Source organism: Sciurus vulgaris (genome assembly GCF_902686455.1).
Source record: "Sciurus vulgaris genome assembly, chromosome: 10".
In the NCBI taxonomy this organism is placed as follows: domain Eukaryota; kingdom Metazoa; phylum Chordata; class Mammalia; order Rodentia; family Sciuridae; genus Sciurus; species Sciurus vulgaris.
Window position 1 is genome coordinate 88,400,476 of NC_136470.1, and position 25,430 is coordinate 88,425,905.

The 25,430-nt window shown below is 36.4% G+C and overlaps 1 protein-coding gene across 5 annotated transcripts in view; it reads right to left on the minus strand.

Moving 5' to 3' along the window:
- The window catches only part of VPS8 (VPS8 subunit of CORVET complex), a 262,885-nt gene that overhangs the window by 104,569 nt on the left and 132,886 nt on the right, over nt 1-25,430 (minus strand). For all 5 annotated transcript variants that reach the window (XR_013757268.1, XM_079100598.1, XM_079100596.1 and 2 more), the window contains 3 exons: nt 21,820-21,909; nt 18,604-18,650; nt 1,690-1,837 (listed from right to left, as the gene is read on the minus strand). Coding sequence is in view for 4 of the 5 variants with exons in the window: in XM_079100598.1 (XP_078956724.1) it covers nt 1,690-1,837; nt 18,604-18,650; nt 21,820-21,909 (285 nt within the window). In the remaining variant the exon portion in view is untranslated. The remainder of the gene's footprint in view (nt 1-1,689; nt 1,838-18,603; nt 18,651-21,819; nt 21,910-25,430) is intronic.

A 25,430-nucleotide genomic window follows, 5' to 3' on the forward strand; every position in this document is an offset into this window, starting at 1 on the left:
TATTAGTGTTTGACAGTTTATACATAAAAGTGGGGTTCCTTTTGACATATTTATAAATACATATAACATGGCTTGCTCCATTCTAACTAGGGTGAGACAAAATCTCTATAGTTTTCTTTTTTCCTTATTTCCTCCTCTCCTCCCTGCATCTGCTTCCCTTCCTCTGCTATACTGGTCTTCCTACTATTTATTTATTTTTCTTAATTGGTTCTTTATAGATATATACAAAGGTAGAATTCACTATGGCATATTCATATACATACATAGCATGTTTTTCAATTCATTCCACAGTTCCTTCCTTTTCCTATCATTCTACCCTCCCCCCACAATCCCTTTCCTCTACTCTTCTGATCTCTTCTCTATTTCCATCCCACACTTTTCCCCTCACTTTGCTCTAGCTTAGAATCTCCCTGATTGCTAAGAATGTTGAACATTTGTATTTGTTGGGCATTCATTATTTCTTCTTTTGAGAAATATCTATTTAAATCTTTTGTCCATTTATTGAGTGGGTTATTAGTTTTTGGTGGTAAGTTTTTTGAGTTCTTTATCTATTCTGGTTATTAATCCCCTGTTGGAAGAGTAGCTGGCAAAGATTTTTCTATGAGACTCCTAAAGCTCGAGAAATAAAACCAAGAATCAATAAGTAGGATGGCATTAAATTAAAAAGCTGTGCAGCAAAGGAAAAGGGAATGTGAGGAGAGAGCCTAGAGATGAGAGAAAATCTTTGCCAGTTACTCTTTTGAAAGGATACTTTATTTTTAGAACAAACAAGACAACAAAGATCTGAAGCCAGCATGACAAAATGTTAAAAACCATAAAATTGAGTTTAGTGAGTACATACATATTTGATATTTTATACCTTTCTAAATATTTGAAACATTTCATAAATATTTTTTAAAGTATGTGGTTAGTTCAGGAGATGGAAGCAGAAAATACGTTTCTGTTGATAGCTGAAGAACAGAGATGCTAGCTGACGCGCTGACACATGCCTATAATCCCAGAGGCTGGGGAAGCTGAGGCAGGAGGATCTTAAGTTCAAAGCCAGCCCTAAGGAACTCAGCAAGATCAATAAAGGGTTGGGGATGTGGTTCAGTGGTTAAGTACCCCTGGGTTCAATCCCCAGTGCTTTTTTTTTAAAAAATGCTATTTTATAGTAACTCTCAAATGGGGAACATACTAGCCTCTTGTGGTATATTATTACATTTATATGTGTGTGGGTATAAATGCACACACACACACACACTCATTTGGAAACGCAAGAAAACAAGGGAAGTGAAGCAAGGCAATGAAGAACTAAAGCTACTGGATTGCTATTTAGCCTATTCAGTTTTATAGCACAATGGGACCATCTCACCATCACTGTCTGTATATAAGAGCTTGGTCTTTTCCTTTCAATAATTATTATTGAGTACCTTTTTATAGGCTTATTGTGTTAGCCAGAATTTCTATAAAGTCTGATTCAAAACAGGGATGGACATGTATTGTTTCTGATTTTAACAGAACGAATGGGAAATGAGTGTATCACAATTACTAGGCTTTCCAGGTTCAACTTCAGGCACTATCACTTATACCTATCAGCTTCTACAGTAACTTCACATGTGAGTTTCCCTTTGCTCACCTGGAAAATGGAAACGTTTAGGAAAACTTGACTCCTGTCTTTTGTACGCTGTTGGCATGTACAAAACTTACCTGAATAGTTTCTTCTAGGCGGTAGCATTCAAGGACTTGAAGAGTTTCTATAACTTGATTTGGGTTGAACTGACACAAAAGCTCAATGAATTGCTCTGTAATACAGGGAGATATTTGCAGCAATTCTTGATTTACATGCACACCTTCCCTGAAATCAAAGGTAAGAGAGTACTAAATTGTAGCATTACTTAACTGCCCTTTATAATTAAAGGATACAGGCAAAAAGCATTATGTTGAAACCAAGACCACCTTGATTTCAGGTAAAAATGTGAAATCAAAGTCTCAATGTTACTAGCATTATCTGAATGAACTATACATTACAGTACATTAGAGACATTCTAAATAGAAACATTTCTCAGTTTACACTGAATAATGAAGCAAAAGATTCAGTTGACTCTTAAGTCATTTCAAAAGTTATACTTCATCTAAAAGACTCAAGTCAGTCTACACAATTTGACCCATGAGTAACTGAGTCTCATCACCTGTCAGTACTAGTCATCCTCACACCACCAATCAATCACACCATGTTGCTATTACTTCTTTATCTGTTTTCTCTAAGACAACAAATTCTGAGGGCAGGCATCTTGTAAGCTTCTAGCTTATGAATTTTCAAAGTCAATCAGTGCCCAGCATGTAGTAAGGACTAATGTTCTTGGCTACTGTAAATGATGAATAATTAGGTATACAATGTTTATGGGTTAATTTTCCTTGTATTCTAACACACACCTGTAATCCCAGCAGCTCAGGAGGCTGAAGCAGGATTGTGAGTTCAAAGCCAGCCTCAGCAAAAAGCAAGGTGCTAAGCAACCCAGTGAGACTCTATCTCTAAATAAAATACAAAATAGGGCTGGAGATGTGCCTCAGTGGTCAAATGCCCCTGAATTCAATCCCTGGTACCAAATAAAAAAGATGAAAAACAAAAAAAAGCACACTATTTATAAGGCCTACCCCAAAGCATTGGGAGTATTAGTTTTACCACGGTGGCCACTCAACTACTGGTGGCCAAAAGGAACTATTCAAGAAATCAGCTTCTGCTCATTGGATACCTAGGATTCTTCTTCTAGCTTCAAAAGAAGTCAGTCCCTTCTGAGAGTCCTATTTTCTCTTCAGATTTCCTAAACCAGAGCTCCAGATGTCAAGCAATGGAATAGGGTTAATAAGATAAAAATGAATCCTGGGGAAATGAGATTTCTGAAGAAAAGCTAAGACAGATGTTGTCTAAAGCAGCAATTTCCAGATTTTTTTCTATCATGACATAGAAAATGTTGATATTTGTATGGCTCATGGAGTGAAATAAGATTACTTACAGGGGAGCGGAGGGCATCAGTTTCTAAACACATCTGCAATCAAGTGCATTCCCACAACAGTCACAAGGTGGGAATATCTGGATTCCAGAGAGAATGATCTGGATTTGATAACTGTTCTATAAATGATGGTAAGCAGCACTCTTATTACTAATAAGAGGCTTGAGTTACAGAAGGAAGGATTACATTCAGACATAGGAAATCTTTCCTAACTTATGAGTTCTATGACATTCAGTCCTGATCAGAAGTCAGAGATGAACTTTCCGCTGCTTCAGGCTTTTGATTCTTGCTGATGGATGGTGGACAGCAGGCTATGCCCTGCTCTGAGTTACTTCATGTTGTTTGAAACAGTACCTTTCAGGTTGTCCCCTGCCCTATGTTACTCCATTTAATATAGCAGCAGTTTGCCCTGAGTTACTTCAAGTGCTATGGTAGAAGACTTGGTAACTCGTCTGGGCAAATACCCAGAATAACCCCAGCTGCATGGCACAGGTACAACAGATAAATAAATTAATTGTGCTGCTAAAAACCAAAGGGACATAGGTGCAGGAGTGTATCAAATCCACATCAGGGAAATTATACCAACAAGCCTAACCACCAGACACACCAGACCACCAAATGATGCTGATATAGGAATTTGAGGATACAGAAAAAGATACTGAGTCTCAGAAGAGAAGCACCCATGAACCACTGGAATGTAAAACAATCAACTCCTGAGCAACCCCACCCATACCCTTGGCTCATGTCCCTGCCCACAAAAAAATAACATGATGCAAGGGCAATGTGAAAGTGTAGGTGTGTAACTGCATGGAGTCTACCTCTAGCTACTATCCCTCTATAAATATTAACACCCCAGAACAAGGGGTTGCAGCCTGTCTCACTCGAGATGACCTACATTCTCCCTGAATGCATATTCCTTGCTTTACCACAAAGTCTACTTGCTTTTGAAATAGCCCATATTATCCCTTGAATGTGTCTCTGCTTTCAAATAAATCTGTTTGTAACTCTAACTGGTATGTCCGTAAATTTATATTTTACTTTACTTTTTACTTTACTTCACTTTATTTTACGTACCAGGAATTGAACCCAGGGCGCTTAACCAATGGGCCACATCCCCAGCTTCCTTTTTGTTTTTTATTTACAGAGAGTCTTGTTGAGTTGCTTAGGGCCTTGTTAAGTTACTGTTGCTGGCTTTGAACTTGCAATACACCTGCTTCAGCCTCGTGAACTGCTGGGATTACAGGTGTGCGTCACTCCGCCTGGTTCTTAAATTTCTTTCTGCGATATCTGTCAATAACTACTTGTCCTGAGTTGAGGTCCCCTCCACCATGGAATTCCTCAGATCTCTTTTGGTGACAATGCAACCCTCTCTTCTGAAATATATAAAAGGAGAGGCACCTAAGACAGTGGTACAGCAGCACATACCAACCTGTCATCTTATCAGACCATTTGGTGAACACATCCTGAGAGTGACAGGCCAGGAACTCCCAACTCTGTCTCAGGGCTTTAGCTCAGCTCCATCTCCCTGCTTGATATGGCTCACTTTGAAACTGCCTACTGCCAGGGTACTCTCCTTTAACAAATTCTGAGCTCTGGACAGATCCTCACCTGGAATAAGTTCTACGGTTGGATTTGAGAATCATATCTGATCATGTGCAGATGACTGCATTTGTGTCTACTCTTTGCCTTTGCTCCTAGAGGGCTTACTGAAACCCTGTGCCTGCTTATCTCTTTTTTAGTTTTTCTGTAACTTATATTATCATTGTGTAAAGTGCGATGTGTGACTTGAGTGCTATAGACATTAGTAATTAAGATTGGAATGAAATAAAAGAACTTGTGATTGTCCTGCTCATAGCTACCAAGGGAAGCATGAATACTCAGTAAATTAAACCCAATAAAATTGATGTAGCCTGTGAATTTATTGTTATTCTATAAATTCTTACATTGTGAAAAGACACAAGTTTATCTGGTCTATATTAATGGCATGGCTTACTCACAATATGGGCAAATTCAGTATTTTCCAAGCTGACTATAAATTCCAAAGTTTTCAATTGAATTTTTATTTCTTTATATCTCAAAACTGCCTTTCATATAGAATTTTGTTGAGACTAGCAATTCTCTTGTTTTTTTTTGAGGGGTGGTGGTGGTGGTACTAGGGATTGAACTCAGCAGCACACTATACCACTGAGCTACATTCCCAGTCCTTTTTATTTTTTATTTTGAGACAGGGTCTCACTAAGTTGCCCAGGCTTGCCTTGAACTTGTGATCCTCTGAGTTGTTGGGATTACAGGCATGTATCACTGCACCCAGCAGTGATTAGCTATTCTCTACATATATCATCACCCAAGTTCTTACACATGACTTGAAAATCATCGTTTAAATGTCTGTGTCCCCAACTATACTATACACTCCAGGAGAACAATGACCATGGTGCATTCATTATTATTCCCCCAGCAGTAGCATAGCATTCCCCAACATCTTGGCACATAACAAATAGTGCTCAGCAAATGCATGCTGAATGTAACTAAACTGACAGGAAATAGTGCACTGGTCTGCCTTTCAAACAGAGGGAAACAACAGAGGGGTGAGAATTACAGAAACTGAGGCTACTATCTCCACAGACGGCTAGGAATAAATCCTGTTAGAAAACTCTAGATGAATACACCCATGATAAATCTAGGGAAGTGGTAGTTCTTTATGTGGGATTGTGACATTGTTATGTAATAAGAAATACATATTTGGTCTCTGTCCTTGGTTTTGGGCACAAAGATCCTAAAACCCTTGGGATCTCCAAGGGTTTTTTTATGATAATGAGACGACTGGTGGTTGGAAGCTCCAGGAGGGCCTCTGGATGGGGATCTGGTTGCCAGGGGAACCAACCAAGTGATCAGAGGGTTGGAACTTTCAGTTCCACTCCACACCCATCTCTGGGGAGGCAGAGGGGTTGAAAGTTGCATGGATCAACAATGATCAATGAGGTAACCAATCATACTTACATAATAAAATGTCCATAAGGACCCAAAAGAGGTTTAGAGCCTTCCAGATTGCTGAGGATGTAGAGGTTCCTGTAGTAATGAGAAGTCCTGGAAGCTCCTTGCATCTTCCTACATGCTCTGCCTTATGCATCTCTTCCACTTTACTGTCCTTTACTATCCTTTGTAATATCCTTTTCTATCCTTTGTAATATCCTTCCTAAAAAACTGGTACATGTTAAATAAGGTGTCTTTCTGAGTTCTGTTAAGTTCTCCTAGTAAGTTAATTAAGCCCAAGTAAGGGGTCATGGGAACCACAATTTATAGCCAGTCTGTCGGAAGCACAGGGCTTGTGACAGGCATCTGAAGTGGGGGCAGTTGCATGAACTGAGTCCTTAACTTGTGGAATATGACACTAACCACAGGCAGACAGAGGAGAATTGAGTTAAACTGAAGTTGGTGTCCAATGGAGAATTGCTTGGTTTATATGTGAAGGGGGAAAAAAAAAAGCCATACATTTTTGTAACCAAAGCAATTTGTTTTTTTCCTATATATTCTTAGAGGGACATGGTTGTGTAACAGGAATGCTATTAGGCAAAAGAAAACAGGAATGTTAACCAATGTGACTCCACACTTGGGTGAGCCAGTGTACTTTCCAGATGTTTGTGCCAAACTGTTAGTGTTATTAGTATTTTATCTACATCAGACTTCTGTTAATATGTCTTATAAATGCATGACTATGGAGCAAATTAAGATTAGACATAAGCATCTGCCAATGAATCACAGTACTTAATTCTTCTCAGAACATTTATTGACAAAACCATTTATAAGAGCTGAAGATGTGGATATGCATCAAACCAAGCAAATCACCCAAATGAATAGATTTTGATGCATTCATTTAAGAGGGAAATAATGTGCCTGATGGGAAATGATTAGGTGATATCAACATAATCAAAACTTCAATAAATAAGCTGTAGCATTAATAAATTTACATTCATTTCTGACTACTGCTTATCAATTCTGCACATAAACATGGTCTGTTAGATTCACTTGCCAAAGCTATTTCTATTAGTCTTCTGTTAGCTACCTGCTATGCTACATACTTACTACTAACATTATGGCTGTCAGAATGATGACTTTTAGACCTATATCTCATCTACTGTTTGGGAAATCTCTATTTTAATAATCTCATTAGCTAGAAAGGTAAAATTTACATGTATGTAAAAGCATACAAAAGCTTTCTTTTGTCAGTTTTAAAAGAAAACATACATGTGCCTTGTGACACATGCATACTTAAATTCTGACTTCCTAACATTTGACACGGAAAATAAACATGTTGGGGTGAAAAGGGCTTGTCCAGTGTCTCCTTCTCCTTAAAACTGCAAACAAGTAGGCCAGGCCAGGCTCTTCTTCCATATCTCTAAGGAAGGGGATTTCTCCCTCTGGGCTTGTTTGGACAATTTAGGCCACTTTAGCTTAGACTAAATCTGGTCTGCTTCAACTGTCTACTCATTCCCATACTTCCAGTCTTTGAGGTGGTGGCACAGAGGACCACTCAGTCCTTTTTAGATTGAGAACTTAACTATATCACTTGCAATACATGAAATAAGAAAATTATTTTTTCATTCAAATTGCTTCACAAGGTCTGTAGGTTGTGCTTTCAGCTTTTCATGCACATTTCACATTAAAACTGTCACAATGTAATCCTGTGAAAACTGAATAAAACATACACAAGTATGCCAATATGCCTGAAAAATACTTTAAATGTGATTCTTACTGGAGGCAAAGATAACACCTACAAAATTTATATGAAATTATAAAAACTTAGTAATGCCTACAACTTGACAAGCAATTGACTTAGATGAAAATATAACCTTTGACAATAAGAAATCTGGTGGCATCTTCGGTCTCTCACTGTCCATGATGACCCTTCTCACCTGTGCACAGCTGCCTGGAGTCCCTCAGACAGGAGCAGCTACAATCCCTTATAAACTTTTATGAGGCACAGACAAAGCAGACAAGCACACAATTCCATCTGACAGCAAAGATTCTGACACACCAAACTGATGTAATAGTAGATCTAAGAGAGTTGGCTTTAAGGGATTTTGGTCACTTCCCATTTCCTGATTTGCTAATCAAGTGCCAAAATCTACTTCACATCTTAATAAAATTTTTGTTATTCCTCTGACATTCATGCAAAATAAAGTATTTTATTTTGATAATTCTCCTGTACAGGCAGGAAGCATTATAACCTAAGAAAAATAAAAGCCTAAATAACAGAATGAATCAAACACCATTACCCTATGTAAATGTATGATTACACAAAGGGTATGCCTCTACTTCATGTACAAACAGAGAAACAAGTTGTACCCCATTTGTTTACAATAAAATAAAAAGACCCAACAGAAAAAAATAAAAGCCTGATGATTTTACAGAATCATTTAGTTTCATAAATATATGGGGTACAGACAGTATTTGGATCTTCCAATGCTATACAGACTTCAATTAAAATCCCATGGGGGGGCTTGGTGTATAACTTGGGGTTTAATCTCCAACACACATACAAAACAAAACAAAACAAAACAAAACAAAACAAAACAAAACAAAATAAAACAAAACAAAACCCAAAACAACCATAGGGTAGTTAAAAATTTTCCAAAGTACTGTAATAAGTAATGATAATAAAAATTCTGCAGTCATCTTCATCATGTATATTCTTCCTAATGCAAAGTTCTCCTTATCACAAAAATCTGCTATTCATCATACTCACAAGCTGTCTGGCTCAAGTTGAATAAAAACTGAAAATATACAGGTATTGGCATCTTTAGCATAATACTTAAACTGGTATACTTCCAGGGTCTGGTGAGAAATTTGACACCAATCTCTCCCTCAAGTGAAAGTTGAAAATGGAAGACAGATAAGAGGCAGTTCTATGATCCTATCTTTAAAGCAAACAATTTCCAGAAGTGGTTTTGGAACTGATGTTAGGGCAGACTACTATACATTTATTATGATGACCACATAAAACTGCACGTATAAAGAACAGATACTTTTAGTTTCTGTTCTGGCATGTAAACAGCCTGGAAGTCTATTTCATGCTCACAAGAAAAACAACAATTCTTTTAAGCTCCATCCAAGAATTAGGGCAATGGCAAACTGTTGGCCCCCAAACTAGAAAAAGACAGAGAGGTGGACAGAGAGAATCACACCTTATTGGAGCAGAAGTGTGGGAGCAGACACTGTGGCTTCTGGAGCCACAATGGGATAGGAAAATTTAAAATTGTCATTGACAAATTGCTGAAGGTTCACTGTGGAGAAATTTGAAAGTTAAAAATTCCAGGGGATCTAAGTCTTAATAGGGTTTCCACACTTTTGGAGTTTATTTCCCAGAGACCCACCATGTTCTTACTGTGAAGATCAGAGAAAAATCACCCCCTATTTCCTCCAGGGGAGGGGAAAGGTAGACATTTTGAAACATGCCCACAGCATTTTGTTCTTCTCAATAACACATGATGAATTCTGTCTTCCCCCAAATCCATAAGTTGAAGGTTATCTCAGACTGTGACATATTTGGAAATATAGTCTTTGCAGATGTAATTGGTCCCTAATCCAATATGACCAATATCCTTATTAAGATGGGAAAATGACATAGACACACACAAGGGGAAGGCTGGTAAAGATGAAGGTCAAGATCAGTGTGGTACTCTTCTGAGCCCAGGGATTACAGATTGCAGCAATCTACCAGAAGCTGGGGGAAAGGCACAGAACAGAACTTCTCTGCATCCCTGGGTAGGAAACAACCCTGCCAACAACTTGATCTCATACTTGCAGCATTCAGAACTGAGAGACAATAAATTTCTGTTGTTTAAGTTGCCCGGTTTGAGGTGCTTTGTTAAGGCAGCCTGAACAAACTAATAAAATTGCCCTCAAGGGAAACTATTTTATCAGAGCCTGATTAGGGTTTTATCAGAGTCTAATTAACCTGGGGGAAGCAAAAGAGCCAACTAGAGCTCCTGTCTCACTTAAGTGGTGGGGGTAGAAGGGCTGAAAAGCAATGTGAAGGAAACACTCAAGAGATACAAACTCAGGAAAAGAATAAAAGCTAATTGTAGGACTACAGAACAATTACCCTGGTCCCACACCTTACTACAACATTAACAGGGCTCCTATCTCCTATATTACAATAGGAGAATACAAAAGAAAAAAACTACATACTACAGACTTTTCTCCAACAAGTGGGGAAACCCCAAGATAACAGAGGAGGCAAAAATAACGACACTAGAGGAAATTTCAGCCTCAGATACCTAAACAGTAAGCAAAGACTACCTCTTAGCCAGATGAACCGAAGACATCACAGTACAGACCTACTTACCTCAGTTCCTTTTACATAGTACATAATGTCTATCTTTTACCAATAACAACAAAATTATAAGATACTAAAAAGCAATGGAACCAAACTCAAGATATGGCAGAGATGTTGGAGTTATCATACCAGGAATCTGAAACAACTAATGATTACTATGATAATGGCTCTAACTGGACAATAAGGAAGAACAGATGGATGATGTAAGCAGAGGGCGAGAAACTCTAAAAAAGATAAAAAAAAAAAAAAAAAAGGCAAAACCATTTACAGAAATGAAGAATGCCTTTGATAGGCTTTTATCAACTACCTGGACACAACTGAGGGAAGAATTAGTGAGCCTGAAGACATATCAATAAAAACTTCCAAAAGTAAAATGTAAAGGAAAAAATAATGAAAAAGATAGAACATTCAAGAACTGTGTGACACTCACAAAAGATGTTAACACATGCTTAATGGGAATAATGGAAGGAAAGGAAAGAAGATTTAAAATAATGACAGAATTTTCCAAAATTAATGATAGACAACAAACCACAGATACAAGAAACTCAGAGAATACAATGCAGAATACATATCAAAAAAATTCACCCCTGGACATATCATACATGAACCGCAGAAAAAGAAAATCTTGACAGAGGTTTGGGGTGGGGAGGATGAAATACTTTACCTACTTTACTGGTAGAGAAGCAAAGATAAAAATTACATCAGACTTCTCTTCAAAAACCATGCAAAGAGACTAGTAGAGTGAAATATTTCAAGTGCTGAAAGAAAAGAAACAACACCCCACCATCATAAAATTTTGCATCCAGCAAAACTGTTTCTCAAAAGTGAAGAAGAAATGCTTTCCCAAAGAAAAACTGGAAGGAATGTGTTGCTGTTAGACCTGCCTTGCAAGAAATATTAAAGGTTCTTCAGAAAGAAGCAAAGTGATACAGAACAGAAACTTGAATCTACATAAAGAAATGAAGAGGATTACGGAAGAAATGATGAGATAAAATAAAATCTTTAATTTTTCTTATTCTTAACTGACCTACTAGATAATATTCTTTTGTTTGAAAGAATAGCAATAATGTATTCAGCAATTATAGCTTACAGATAAGCAAAATGAATGATAGTAATAAGGATGGCAGGGAAGAATTGGGAAGACTTTGTTATAAGGTATTTGTACTACCCATGAAATGGTACAGTAGTATTTGTAATTGGACTTGGATGAATTGTAAATGTGTATTGCCAAGAGAGAGCAAACACTAAAAAGGTAAGAAAAAAAGTATAAGTTTTATGTTGAGATAAAAAATGGATTCATATAAAATGCCCAATTAAAATCAAATAAGGCAGATAATGAGTGAAAGAAAAAGAGAGAGAAAAAGAGAACACATGGGCAATGAATAGAAAAGAGTAACATACCTCAAGTAGAAAAGAAATGTAAATGCCACAAGATACCTTAAAATGTATCCTTTGCATTGCAAAATAGAGAAATATATTTGGAAAGATTTCTTTAAATAAAAATAAAGCGAATATTTTTGAAATTTTACTATGTAGCACTTACATGCCAGTTTTCATTGTATCAGAAATTTGAAAAGCAAAGAACCCTTTCAAAGTACCAACAACTGCTCTCATTTTTATTATTAATTTAAGTTAATTTATGGGGGAAAAGAACAAAGTGATTAGTAAGCTATCTATATTTCTACACATTCTCTTTCAATTATTCAATCACACAGATAGTATGTGGCATACTATTAAATGTTAATAGGTATGGGGGACTGAATTCAGGGGCACTCAACCACTGAGCCACATCCCCAGCCCTATTTCATATTTTATTTACAGACAGGGCTCACTGAGTTGCTTAGCACCTCTCTTTCTGCTGAGGCTGACTTGGAACTGGAGATCCTCCTGCCTCAGCCTCCCAAATTGCTGGGATTACAGGCGTGCACCACTGTGTCTGGCCCAACTTAGTTTTATTTTTACAGTCACATTGCCATGTTTGCCAATATGGTGTTTAATTAAGCTCACATACTTTAGTGTTTATTTGGCCATCTTCCCATATCCCCACCCTTTAAAAACAACTTTTTCTCTTATAAATGCTAATATAGATATTTTGATATTACTATTTCAAAGTATTTCCTTAAAATACATTTTCCAAAAGGGAATCACTGGATCAAAGCACACATATAACTTTCTAACTTTTAAAAGATACCGGTAAACTGTTCTCAAGAAAACAATATGGACAGAGGGAGGAACAAGTATTCAGAGGGAGGAATGACAATATGTGGTGTATCCTATGAGCAAGTAGTTCAGTACTGCTAAGGAATAAAGGAGGAAAGGATGGAAGACAATGAGGCTGGACAGGCAGGCCTGAACCAGATCAAGAAAGACCTAGATACCAAGAGTTTGGATTTCACCTTGGGTAATAGGAATTGAAAGAACTGTGAGAAAGGGGAAGGGGACATTATCATTATTTGCTTATTGAAAATGGAAGGCTGGATGGGAAACCAGATACAAAAACCAGAAGAGATGCCGAGTGCTTGAAACAGGACAGTGTGCGTGTAGACAAAAGGAGGATTCACATGTTAGGGATACAGAAAAGGCAGTTTATAGGTTTTGAGGACTGGCTCTGCATAGTGTGGTTGAGAAGGCAGAGAAGCAATGGGCCAAGAAAGTGAAAATGGGATCATCACTCTTGGTATTTCACTGAAGACACATTAGAATTGTCTGCTTACTAGTCTATCTCCTCCATTTTAGAATGTCAGTTCTCTAAAGGCAGAGCTTTTATTCACCATTTTATCTTGCATGCCAGTCATAGTACTTAGTATGCTGTAGTTACTCCCAAATCAAATAAAATAAGTGAGTAGATGATGACATATATTAAGACAGAAAATAAAGAAGAAAAGAGAGGTTTGGGTTAGAAAAACTGATTATAAACAGCAATCTCACAATAAATAATTACTGAATAAAGAAATAAATGCATGTAGGCAAGGTGGAATGAGGGAGGAAGAATTAGAAGATGATGTTAGGTAGAATCTGAGCTGCCAGTAAAATACTAACCGAAAATCAGATATCTAGAGGAAAAACTGACCAAGCTGATAATCACCTTGGCCACTGAAGGCACTCACTAAAGAAGGAATGTATCTTTATATTAATGTTCATGAACATTTATAATGTTCTAATTTTTCATCTTAATTTAGAAATGTTATTTAACACTGAGGGTCAATATCTTATAAATGTTCCTTCCCTTCAAAAAGATCCATTATAAAAATACTGACAGATTCAACTAAATCCCATAGTATAACCATTTCCATAATACATATTTTCCTTTTTGGCAAAGTTACTTGTTTACTTAGCAAAGTTCAATTTTTATTTTATTTTGATTAAAGACTTAAAAAGACAATGTGACATTTTATGTGTTTTTTTTTTCCCCTACAAGAAAATAGTAATACATATTTCAGAGGCCTCCAGGACTTTGTTAACAAAGTTTAATCAATATTACCAGGAAAATCACACTGAGAATATTTTGAATGTGAATATACTCACACATTCTCTTTATTCCTTACACAGCTTAAGGCCTCACAAAACAGTGCCCTTTGTATTATCCTTCAAGCATGCCCACTGCACAAAAGGTCTGCATCTGGATGTGAGTGTATCAGAACTGTGAGAACTGGTGGCCAGCAGGAGCACAGGGAGTGGGGGTGGAGTAGACCTCTGTACAGCAGCTGTCCAAAGGACAGAACTGGAAGAGGATGCAAATCCTTTCTCCCAAGCTGTTGGCCTCAATTCAGGCAAGTAATTTGTTTCTGGAGGATTAACCCCATCTCCCCCCAGAACTATCTAATCTCTCCATGTACAGATGTCACCAATACGTCAAGTCATTCTCCTGATGAAATTATTATGTAACAAAGATAACTTAAAGAAATTGGATAAAGAAATAAATATATACATAAGAATTCAACTGGATGATTTCGTGCTTTAAAAATGCTGTTGACAGAAAGAAAAAACTACTCCCTCAAAAATAACTTGATATAAATGTTAAATCAAATATGCATAAACTGTATATACAGGAATGAAGAAATAAAGGCAAAAATAGTCCAAAGCTGGCTGCCAGTGAAAGCTGTGAGGCCAGGCCAAATATCTAATTTTTATAATGTTCTTTTGTTCCTATATCTTTTCCCATACTTCTGTAGTTTTTCCAGTGCCTGACAAGATTTTAATCCTTTAGGTTAGTCAACAAGTACAGTGTTGGGGTCTAGAAAATGATACCCTAAAATGGGTGCTTTGACATGCTGAGAGGTCCTAGAACCTACCTCAGAATCCAGGTGCCTCCCACATTCCATGTCTCCCCTTCAAGTGCAAGGAAAAAAATTCTGCATTTCCCCCTTATCTGCCTGAAGTCCAGCCCACCAAGAAGAAACAATCTCCTCTTGCCCCTTCCCTGAGGCTTCATTAACTGAAGTCACATCTTGGGAAGAGACTAAAGTCTGTCAACGCACCTGGACAGACTTCTAGAGACAGTCTTCCATTTTGGTCTCATAGGTAATCCTTTACAAACACTGTCCACTCTGTGGGCCAAACGGACTTTGTTCCAGGCCTCTGTATGCTCTCCAAACCCAATGAGTACCCCTAAAAATTGTTTATGTTCTTCATTCTCCCTTTCCCTATAGAAAAAGAGGCATATATTTTTCTAAATAATGTTGAGTCCATGAGTAACTCCTGTGACTTTCCTCCATACTGTGATTTTTCCCTCTCATGTTAATAAGTTTGTACGCCTTTTCTCTTAATTAATTTTTGTTAGTTAATTCCAGTGACTTCAGAAGGCAGAGGGGAACTCTGCCTTTGTCCCGATAATAGTCATTTTAAAAGTCATCAAAAGACTAATGTAAAACAGTCCACACTATCTGTTTTCCTCTTGCCTTTGGGGTCAACTGGTATTAGGAAATGTATTTTTTTCATCTGCATATATGTTTCATCATATTCATATGCTGCTCGTGTATTCCTCATTGTAAAAGTGTAACACAATTCAGATTGTCAAAGCAATTAGAAAAGGTTTTGACTGGGACAAGGAGGGAGGTAATTTGGATTTAAAATATCTATGAAGAATATTATATATCTGAGGAGCTTATGAAGTAGAGAGCTTGGAGAAATGCATGCTTCCTATGCCCCTGAAAAGAAGGGGACAGAAATGTGGGCAAGTAGAGTTCGAAGGGCATTCAAGACAAAGGTTCTATAATTCAAAACTTTGTCTAGAGAACAGCCCTGAAAGCAAGAAAGGGAGACAACTTCTTTCCTTACTTCCTCTGAACTTAACCTTCTTAACTTTATCTCTCTCCCTTAATCCAGAATTCAATATATTACTAGTAGTATATATTTATAAATTAGGTTGAGATACAATTATTTACCTTTTTTTTTTTTTTTTTTTGGTGCTGGGGACTGAATGCAGGGCTTCATTACATGCTTGGCAAGCACTTTACCACTGAGCTACATCCCCAGCCCTAAAATACTCTTAATATAAAAATTATTGAAAGGTCAAACATCAAATTGAAAAAACAAACTTAAAGCATAATCTGAATTGATGCCTGACTCCTATATAAAACATAAAGTAAGAGGATAAAGTCTGATGAATTCAGGAATCAGGGTTCTCAAAGCAGAATGAAGTCTTTGACATCTGGAGGTGGATTAATATAACGTGAACTCTTTTTTAAAGTGTAGCTAAAGTATCAATCTGGTTAATTCAAGGTTCTTTACTTCTGTTAGGCAAAAGCAAAGCTGGAGATTTGGCTGCTGTCAGAGTGAGGTCATTCCAGGTCATGCTGCTTTTTGTGGGGAGGAAAGCAGAGGGTTCCGAGTACACTGCTTCTCTCCTAGGAATGTTAGAGAAGGGACCTACAGTTGAACTGATATCACAGGAAAGGAATCACGTGTGACAACTTAATTCAGAATACCTATCTGGGATTAGGATTACTTTAGGGATATAAAATATATTTGCTTCTTAAGTAAATATAAAATTATTTGTGGTTTGCTAATGAACAAAACAACTTTCACAGTATTCTTTTTTTTTCTCTCTTTTTTAAAAAGTATTTATTTTGATTCATTGTAAACAAATGGGGTAAAACATTTCTCTGGATGTACATGAAGTAGAGTCATACCATTTATGTAATCATACAGGTACATAGGGTAATGATGTTTGTCTCAATCTATTATTTTTCCCTTCCCCCCACCTCTCCCATCCCTCTTTCCTCTACACAATTCATCCTTCCTCCATTCTTGCCTCCCTCCCACCCCCCATTATGTATCATCATCTGCTTATCAGAGAGATCATTCGGCCTTTGGTTTTTTGGGATTGGCTTATCTCACTTAGCATGATATTCTTCAACTGCATCCATTTGCCTGCAAATGCCATAATTTTATTATTCTTTATGGCTGAGTAATATTCCATTGTTTAATATATATTATTTTTTGTTATTTTATTTATTTTTGTTTTAGTTATACATGACAGTAGAATGTTCTCTGATACATCATATATAATGGAGTATAATTTCTCATTCTTCTCACAGTATTCTTAGAGGGTTTCAACTAATCAGAATCTAGGTACAGGTAATAACCAAACAAGTCTTCCCACTGAACACCTCTGATACATCTGTGATTTGTCATTTTTATTACTGTGAAGCTTATACAGTGATCGTGATACCATAGCAAATGACTCTATTTATATTCCTAATATTGATAATTTTTTTTTTTTAAAGTGATATCTGGTCGCCACCATCATTTATACTTCCTTGAGAAAATGACAAGGTCAAAGTTGAGCTTCCTTTGTTCTTCCAGCGTGAGTCTTGTTAAACAGGATGGGTGGGGAAAGGACTTGGTTAAATAAATTATCCTAGAAGAGAGAATGGCTTAACACTGGACAAAGTATGGGTGAGGAGCAGACGGAATTTTGCTATGGGAAGGGAGAGGGCCAGGCCCTGGAGAAAGAGCAGGGAAGTGGGCCTGTGTGCTTCTTTCCTCTTCCATCAGCTCAGTCCCCCACTTATCTCTGGTCTTCCCTACTAAGTTCTCCCCCATTCTCTTTCCAGCTCTCTCTTCTCTTCTACCCCAAACTCCAATTCTACAATACCTCCTAGAAATAGAATGAGGCCCAAACTCATTCTGAGGACAATATAAATAATTAATAGAAATTAAAATAAAAAGATGTCTTAGCATCAGTAATAATCTGAGAACTGGGAATTAAAACGTACTTTGAAAAGGTCTTGAACTGGGGTAGAATGAGGTATGCAATCAGGCTGCTTTTTACATACACATTTGCTTAACTCTAAATTTAAATGCAGCACAGCTTGTTCAAGATGTAAATGACTAAACTTTTAAAAAAATTATCCTGATCAACAAAATTACTGGTATTTTGGTATTTAAAAGTAGCACAAATACTGGAATAGCTAAAATTGATATTACAATTGTGTAAGTAAATAAATAGGCAGTGTATATCATAATGAAACCTAAAGTTTTTATGTCTGATATGAAAATAATATCCTCAGATATTACACTTAAGAAAGTTAGTGTTCAACTTTAAGTGTGCATTAAAATATCCCCACCCTCAATCATTGTGTGGTGTTTCTCAAATTTCTAAAAGCCTCCTTGGTTATGCCAATACATACTTACACTAACTTAGAGGATGTCAACATGTTATTACATTGAACTCCCAATGTACTCCACTTAGTCGCAGTAGAACTTTAAGATACCACATGCAAAGCTCTTTGCCTATTAATTTAATCATCTCCGAGGGTTTGTTTTTATTTGATAAGTTCTACAGTAATGGGTGAAAAACACATTTAAACTTTCCTTCCCATACCACTAGGAAGTTATTCAAAGCTAAATATATCAAGTGAGAGTTTAAAAGGTAATAGACAGAGGTGGGCTGGGAACTAGCTATTTCTAAAAGTAAAGCTATTCATCTACCACATGGAATAAAGAATAGGCAGGAGTGAAGCTAAGGCAGAAAAGGGAATTATACGGTCATCAAATTCTTCCTGAGCATGTCCTCAAAACATGGATTCACTATTTTCATTTACATTGATGAGAGCTTATTATACATGCTCGACTTCAAATGGAAAGAGAAGTAGTAACTCAAGATATCTATTCTGAGATCATGAACAAATTAATCTATGTAAGTTACTCTAATATTAAAAATTATGAGCTAAGTGGACTATTTAGATACCTTGGCCAGTATCTTAACTTCAGTTAATTTGCTTTATTTCTCATTTACATATTATGAAAAGCTAAAGTTTATTAACATACCTTGGGTCTAGAAGACTCCTCAAAAATTTGAAAAGCAAAACCTGGTTCTGAAGAGAAAAATAACAAAAAATATACAATTAAGTATTAAAATTAATTTTCCAGATTATGAACTACTCTAGACAACCCCTTTAAAATACACAGATATGCCCATTTTGGTAAGTATCTGTACAGACCTGCCCATTTCATTAAGCCTCTATACAGATCTAAGAAATTCTAAAAACATCTTCGAGAGGCTCTTCATGTCCTCTCAATAGTTCTAATCAATGTCACATATTTCAATTTTGAGTGCAAAAGGAATACAACTTGTTATCTCAAAAAAAGATTCAAACTGAGAAAAACTCCTGAGTTGTTTGTTCCCAGAATGAGGCCCTTGAGTGGAAGGTGTTTGAAATGCTCTGCTGAGAGCAAGTTCTGATAGCAAAGATAGGTTTCAAATTGCCACCTGTATTCCTTGTGCCAACGGCCTACTGGGAGATAGTTTATTTAGGTAGGGTGGGAGTTTGAGGCTCAAATTAACAATCACCACCAAGACAAGTTCACTGTATCCATGATAAAATCAACTACATTAGAGATGGCCATCAAATTGCAATGTGTTTACAATCAATACACCATAAAATCTAGGTTCTGCTTCTGACACTCATTAGCTATATGACTTTGTGTTAGCATTCAGTTTCTTTATGGGGAAGCAGGGAGCAGAGAGACAACAATACCTTCTCTGCCTTCTGCACAGGGTAGTAGTGAGAATTAAATGAGATAAATTATCTTATACTACATAAAAATGATTCTAAGTTCTTGGGAACCTAAATAAAAATTATATATACATAGTTTTTCATCAATTTTTTTTTCCCTGAAATACTCAAACTTCATCTGTAAAAAGCAGGGGACTTCCAAAGTGAAAAGAATTAATGTCACATAGAATACGATTTTAAAAATATATTTCATTCTTTAAGAAGATTGATACACCAAGTGCAGTGTGCATACCTGTAATCTCAGCTACTTGGGAGGCTAAGGCATGAAGATTACAAGTCTGATGCCAGCCTGGACAACTTAGGGAGACCCTGTCTCAAAACAAATTTTTTAAAAAAGGGATGTAGTTCGGTGGTAGAGTGCTTGCTTAGCATGTTCAAGGCCCTGGATTCAATCCCCAGTTCCACAGAAAGTAAAAAAAAAATATTTAAAAACCAAAAAACTGACACATATGTACTTACTAGTCTTTATCAGTCTTTGATTTCCTGTCTTCTCCCTATTGCTTTGCTTTATTTTGTATGACTTTCCTCCTGGTTATAAAGCATTCTGGCTTATTTTTCTTTTTAAGAATTCTGAAAACTATTAGGCAGAGGCACACTGCTTTTCATTAAAGGTAAAGGTACTTTTGTAAGATCTGTGTGGAATTTTCATACAATGAATAAAACTCTACAGTAAAATTTCTTTAAAAGAATACTCAGCAAATGGAGTCCAGTCAAATAGACACTTTTTTCTTATCCATTACACTTTAGTTTTTGCATATTTACTAGGCCTCTCCATCTCTTAATATCCTTATAGACAGACTACAGGAAAAAGAAATCCTGAAACTGATTATCTTACATTTTAAAGAGCAATGATAGTACCATCAAAACAAGTAAGATTTACCAGATTTTTTAAAGGACAGGGAAGCTCTGGGGATTGGGAGTGGTGTGAGTCAAGCATCCGTCCTCCCAACCCTGACAGGGCTGGATATAGTATCCCTCCCTGTACTTTCTCAATTTCCTGGGCAGTGCTCTACCATCGTTCCAGTTAAACTAGGCTTCTATCATGTAGCCATAATGATAGAAGTAATTGTCTTTCAGTTTACTTTCTTCCTTGGAAGCAGTAATTGTATTTATGAAACTTAATGTTTTGGGCCAAACAGAATAAATGTTTATTGAACTAATGAATGTGTCCTTGCCTTGAGTTAAAAATGGGCATAAGGCTGGAAAATCAAGCCTTATATCTGGGAATCATTTTTAAATTCTTTCCTCATATTCAATTGATTTCCAAGTTCTATATATTGTGCTTCATCTGGAATCTGTCCTCTCCACTGCCAGGGACGTTGTCCTGGTCCTCACACATTTTGCCCAGACCTTTGGCCTTCGAAGTGTTCTCTCTCCTCCATTTGTTCTCCTTGCCACTCCATTCTCTACACTGCTAGCCAGAGTTAATTTTTTATAAAATGGATCTAATGATGTCATCCTTTGCTTAAAACACTTCAGTAATTCTCCGACACATAAAAAGTCAAATTTCTTAGTTTTATATATGATATCAGGCCCTAAGCTATATTTTCAGCCTCTATGATTTTAACTTGTCTCTTCCAGCATCTCTCTGGCCCACCATTGCTCCCCACTGCATCATACTTCACAGAGATCTGGCATATTCTGAACACAAGTGCTGCTTCATGACTTTAAGTCTTCACATGCCCAGATTCCTTTATCTAGAAAAGCCCTTCCCAATTCTGTTATTGATCATTCAAGGTCCAATTCAGATAGTTCCAGAAATCCTTGTCTGACTTTCTCACAGTCCATCACTCTCTCCTCTAATGTAGCTCTTATAACATTGCATTATAGTTACATAAACTTCTCTGTTCCATATAGGAAAAATTAAAGGAAAAGTTGTCTTCTTATTCATGTCCTCATGTACACTGAGGTACACAGTGGGGCCACAATATGTATTTAATTTAAATGAATGACTTACATATCTTTGTCTCCCATGCCAACTGCCTCCCACTCACTCACTGTTCTGATTTCCACCTTGTAGTTATTCCCTACCACTACTTCCCTTTGAAGAGTCTGTGTTATGCTTTATGTCCCTGTCATGCCTATTCTTTACTTCTATCATGTAGCCATAATGATAGTGAGTAAGTAAAATGAACCTAAAAAAAAAAAAAAAAAAAAAAAAAGTAAGATCATGGTCCTAAAGCAAAATAAAATGGAGGGAAGAGGGGACCTTCTATGAGTTATGATTTCTAGAATAAGTAGAGGTTACAGTTCCAAGATGTTTCTTTGTTATACCCAAACTCCCTCATTCCCAGATTCAGAGATGATCACACAACTACTCCCAAACACATGCACACACACACAACATAGAGATTATTAAGTAACAACTGTAAACTTAAGAAATCACAACAATCAGAAGTCCTTAAGTAGAAATTCAATTGTCTTTCCACGGTTATCTTTTTGCCCAATATATATGTGCAGTATTTACCTGAAGTTTTTTCAAGACTATTTCAATCTGTCCAGAAAAGTGGGTAGCAACCAGCTCTGCAGCTTTACAGGGCTTCAGGGACACAAGTTCCTGGAGTTAAAGGAAAAGGAAAAGCCATTTTTAGTGGTACATTTAAATAGAGTATCCACAGATGTGAGGCATGATTACCTACCTCAATATTGTCAAAAGCTTCACATTGCAGAAGATCTACAAGCAATTAACAGATACATGAAAAAATGTTCAACATCTCTAGTAATAAGAGAAATGCAAATCAAAACTACCCTAAGATTCCATCTCACCCCAATTAGAATGGCAATTATCAAGAATATAAGCAACAATAGGTGTTGGTGAGGATGTGGGGAAGAAGGTACACTCACACATTGCTGGTGGGGTTGCAAATTAGTGCAGCCACTCTGGAAAGCAGTGTGGAGATTCCTTAGAAAACTTGGAATGGAATCACCATTTGACCCAGCTATCCCACTCCTCGGCCTATACCCAAAGGACTTAAAATCAGCATACTACAGTGATGCAGCCACATCAATGTTCATAGCTGCTCAATTCACAATAGCCAGACTGTGGAACCAACCTAGATGTCCTTCAGTTGATGAATGGATAAAGAAACTGTGGTATATATACACAATGGAATATTACTCAGCCATAAAGAATAGTAAAATTATGGCATTTGCAGGTAAATGGATGCAGTTGGAGAATATCATGCTAAGTGAGATAAGTCAATCCCAAAAAACCAAAGGTCAAATGATCTCCCTGATAAACGGATGATGATACATAACAGGGGGTGGGAGGGCAGCAAGGAGAATTGTATAGAGGAGAAAGAGGGGTGGGGGAAAGGAAAAATAACAGAATGAGACAAACATCATTATCCTATGTACACGTATGATTACACAAATGATGTGACTCTATGTACAACCAGAGAAACAACAGTTGTACCCCATTTGTGTACAATGAAGCAAAATAAATAAATTATAAAAAAAAAAACAAAACTTCACATTGCTTTTCAGGAGACCCTGATTCAGGGCTACAATTTAAAGGGCACATTGCAAATGAGGAAAATTAGAAATGTGCCTTATAATTTATAATTCAGAGTTCAGTTTAACAAAAGGTAATTAAAGTCCTTAGAAAATGAAAACAATATGATACTCTGGATTCTGGCTCTGATATCTACAGAATGAACAGAAAGAACAAAAGCTTCCCTGTCAATGAATTTCACCCTTGAGCCTAAAGCAATAAAGAAATGAGAAAGAGTATAGTTGCAAATTCTTGCCTAAGCATTCGAAAACTTTATCTCTGGTGACTTGTGGATTTAGAAACTGGAACTGTCTTCAGAAATCAACTATAGTCTTAAGGAGACTAACAGGTCAACCACAGTTAATAAGGCCTATTTCTGTCAAATCTAAAATTTACAATCTGCCCTTTCCCTGAACTTTCTTAACAATACTGGCTACTCTTTTCTTTTTAAATTCTTGAGATTCTCCTGCCTCAGCCTCCTGAGTCACTGGGATTACAGGTGTGTCACCACACCCAGCTCTTTTTAAACTCTATCCTTGGATTCTATCACCTACCTGCCTTCCAGCTGTTCCTTCTCTGTCTGAAAAAAAAAAAAAAAAAAAAAAAAAAAAAAAACAAAACAGAACAGAACAACAACAAAAAAACCCAAAAGAAAGAAATTGAATGAGTATCAAATGTGTAGTCAAGAGTCATGTCATGTGGAAAATGCAAGGCCCAAATGGCCTCACCATTTAGTTCTAGTGACCATTTAGGGAAGAAAAACACCAGCATTAATTACCCTCTTATAGAGAGAGAAAAAAGAAAACTAGAAAACTTCTTCAGGTTATTGTGTAAGGTAGCAACATTTTGACAACTAAATATAATGGGACAATATTTAAAAAAAAAAAAAAAAAGAAAAGAAAGAAAGAAAATGGCAGATCAACCTTAATCCTGAAAAATCCTGACAAAAATCCTGACTGAAAAAGAAACCCAACAATAAACATGTAAGAATAATATATTAGATTTAAACTGCTTTTACCTGTGGAATTCAGGGTTGGTTTAATATTAACAAAATGTGCCAACAAAACAAAAACATAACAAAACAAACGAGTTAAAAAACCCACCAGAATGCTAGAAAAGGTGAAAAATTTCAAAATCCATTTTTAAGAAAACTCATAGGATGTTAAGGAACCTTCTACAAAAAAGTTTTATAGTAAACATTAGACTTTATTTCATATGAAATTTTACAAATACTATTAATAGTAATATTAAAAAAAACACAAAGTTGTAGTTGGGCACAATAGCACATGCCTATAATCCCAGTTGTTCATGAGGCTAAGGCAGGAGGATCACAAGCTAAAGATCAGCTTGGCAACCTAACAAGACTCTGCCTCAAAACTAAAAATAAATAAATAAACAAATAAATAAAAATGGCTGGGTACAGCGCCCCTGTGTCCAATCCCCAGTACTCCCCCAAAAGAAGCTGTAACAATAAATCTATCAAAGGATGGAAATTTCCAGAGAAAAATCATAAAAATCTACAGAAAGATATTGAATAAAATACAATCATAGATCAGAAGACTTAATTTATAAAGAGCATCAATTATCTTCACAATGCTGGGCAGATTCAATGCAAGGCCAGTCAGAAACACAAATTTAATTTTTTCTTCTTCTTTTTTTTTTTGTGAAACTCTATAAGCTGATTCTAAAATGTACCTGAAAGTATTCAAAGTTTATACTACCAAGAACTTGTTAAACATATAAAGATATACTATATAGCACGATATTTAAAATAGTATGGTAATGATGCAGAGACAAAGAGGCCAATGAAACAGAAAGACCAGAAAACAATCCAACTATAGAGATTCTTGATATACTTATGACCATGGTAGCAATGCAGAGCCAAGGGGAAGGGCAACCTTTTAAAATAACTGATGCTGGGCACACAGGATGTTTCTGTTTTTTAAAAAATAATTGGACACCCCCCAAAATTAACTGGATCCATTTCATATCATATGAAAATTGCTTTCAGTTGGACCTCAGATTTAAAAATTAAAAAAAAAAAAAAAAAAAAAAAAAAAAACACGAGTTAGGGGTGTAGCTCAGTGATAGAGCACTTCTTAGCCTTAAGTTTCATTCCCAGCACCACAATAAAACAACAACAAAAACAAAAGAAAAGTTTTAGGTGATAATAAAGGAAGACACCTTCTTAAGTACAGGGGAATAATTGATTATACTATTAAAAAATCACTTTTTTTGAAAAGAAAAAAGGTTGAGGGAAAAGGTCACTGAATGGAAGAAGATATTTGCAATACATCTTTGAAAAAAGACTAACATCTATGATACATACAGAAATCCTACCAATCAATAAGTATAAGTCATTCAACTAAAAAAAAAAAAAAATGGGCAAAAGACTTCAAAAGGCACATCAAGAAAGAGGAAATTTAAATAGCCACTAAACAGGAAAAGGCTGTCAACAGTAATTAAGAAAATATAAACTTAAAATACATTGAGATACCATTACACATGCACCAGACTGGCAAAGTTTTGAAGTCTGGCAAAGATATAGTCAATTGGAACTCTCATACAATGCGGCATCCAGTAAT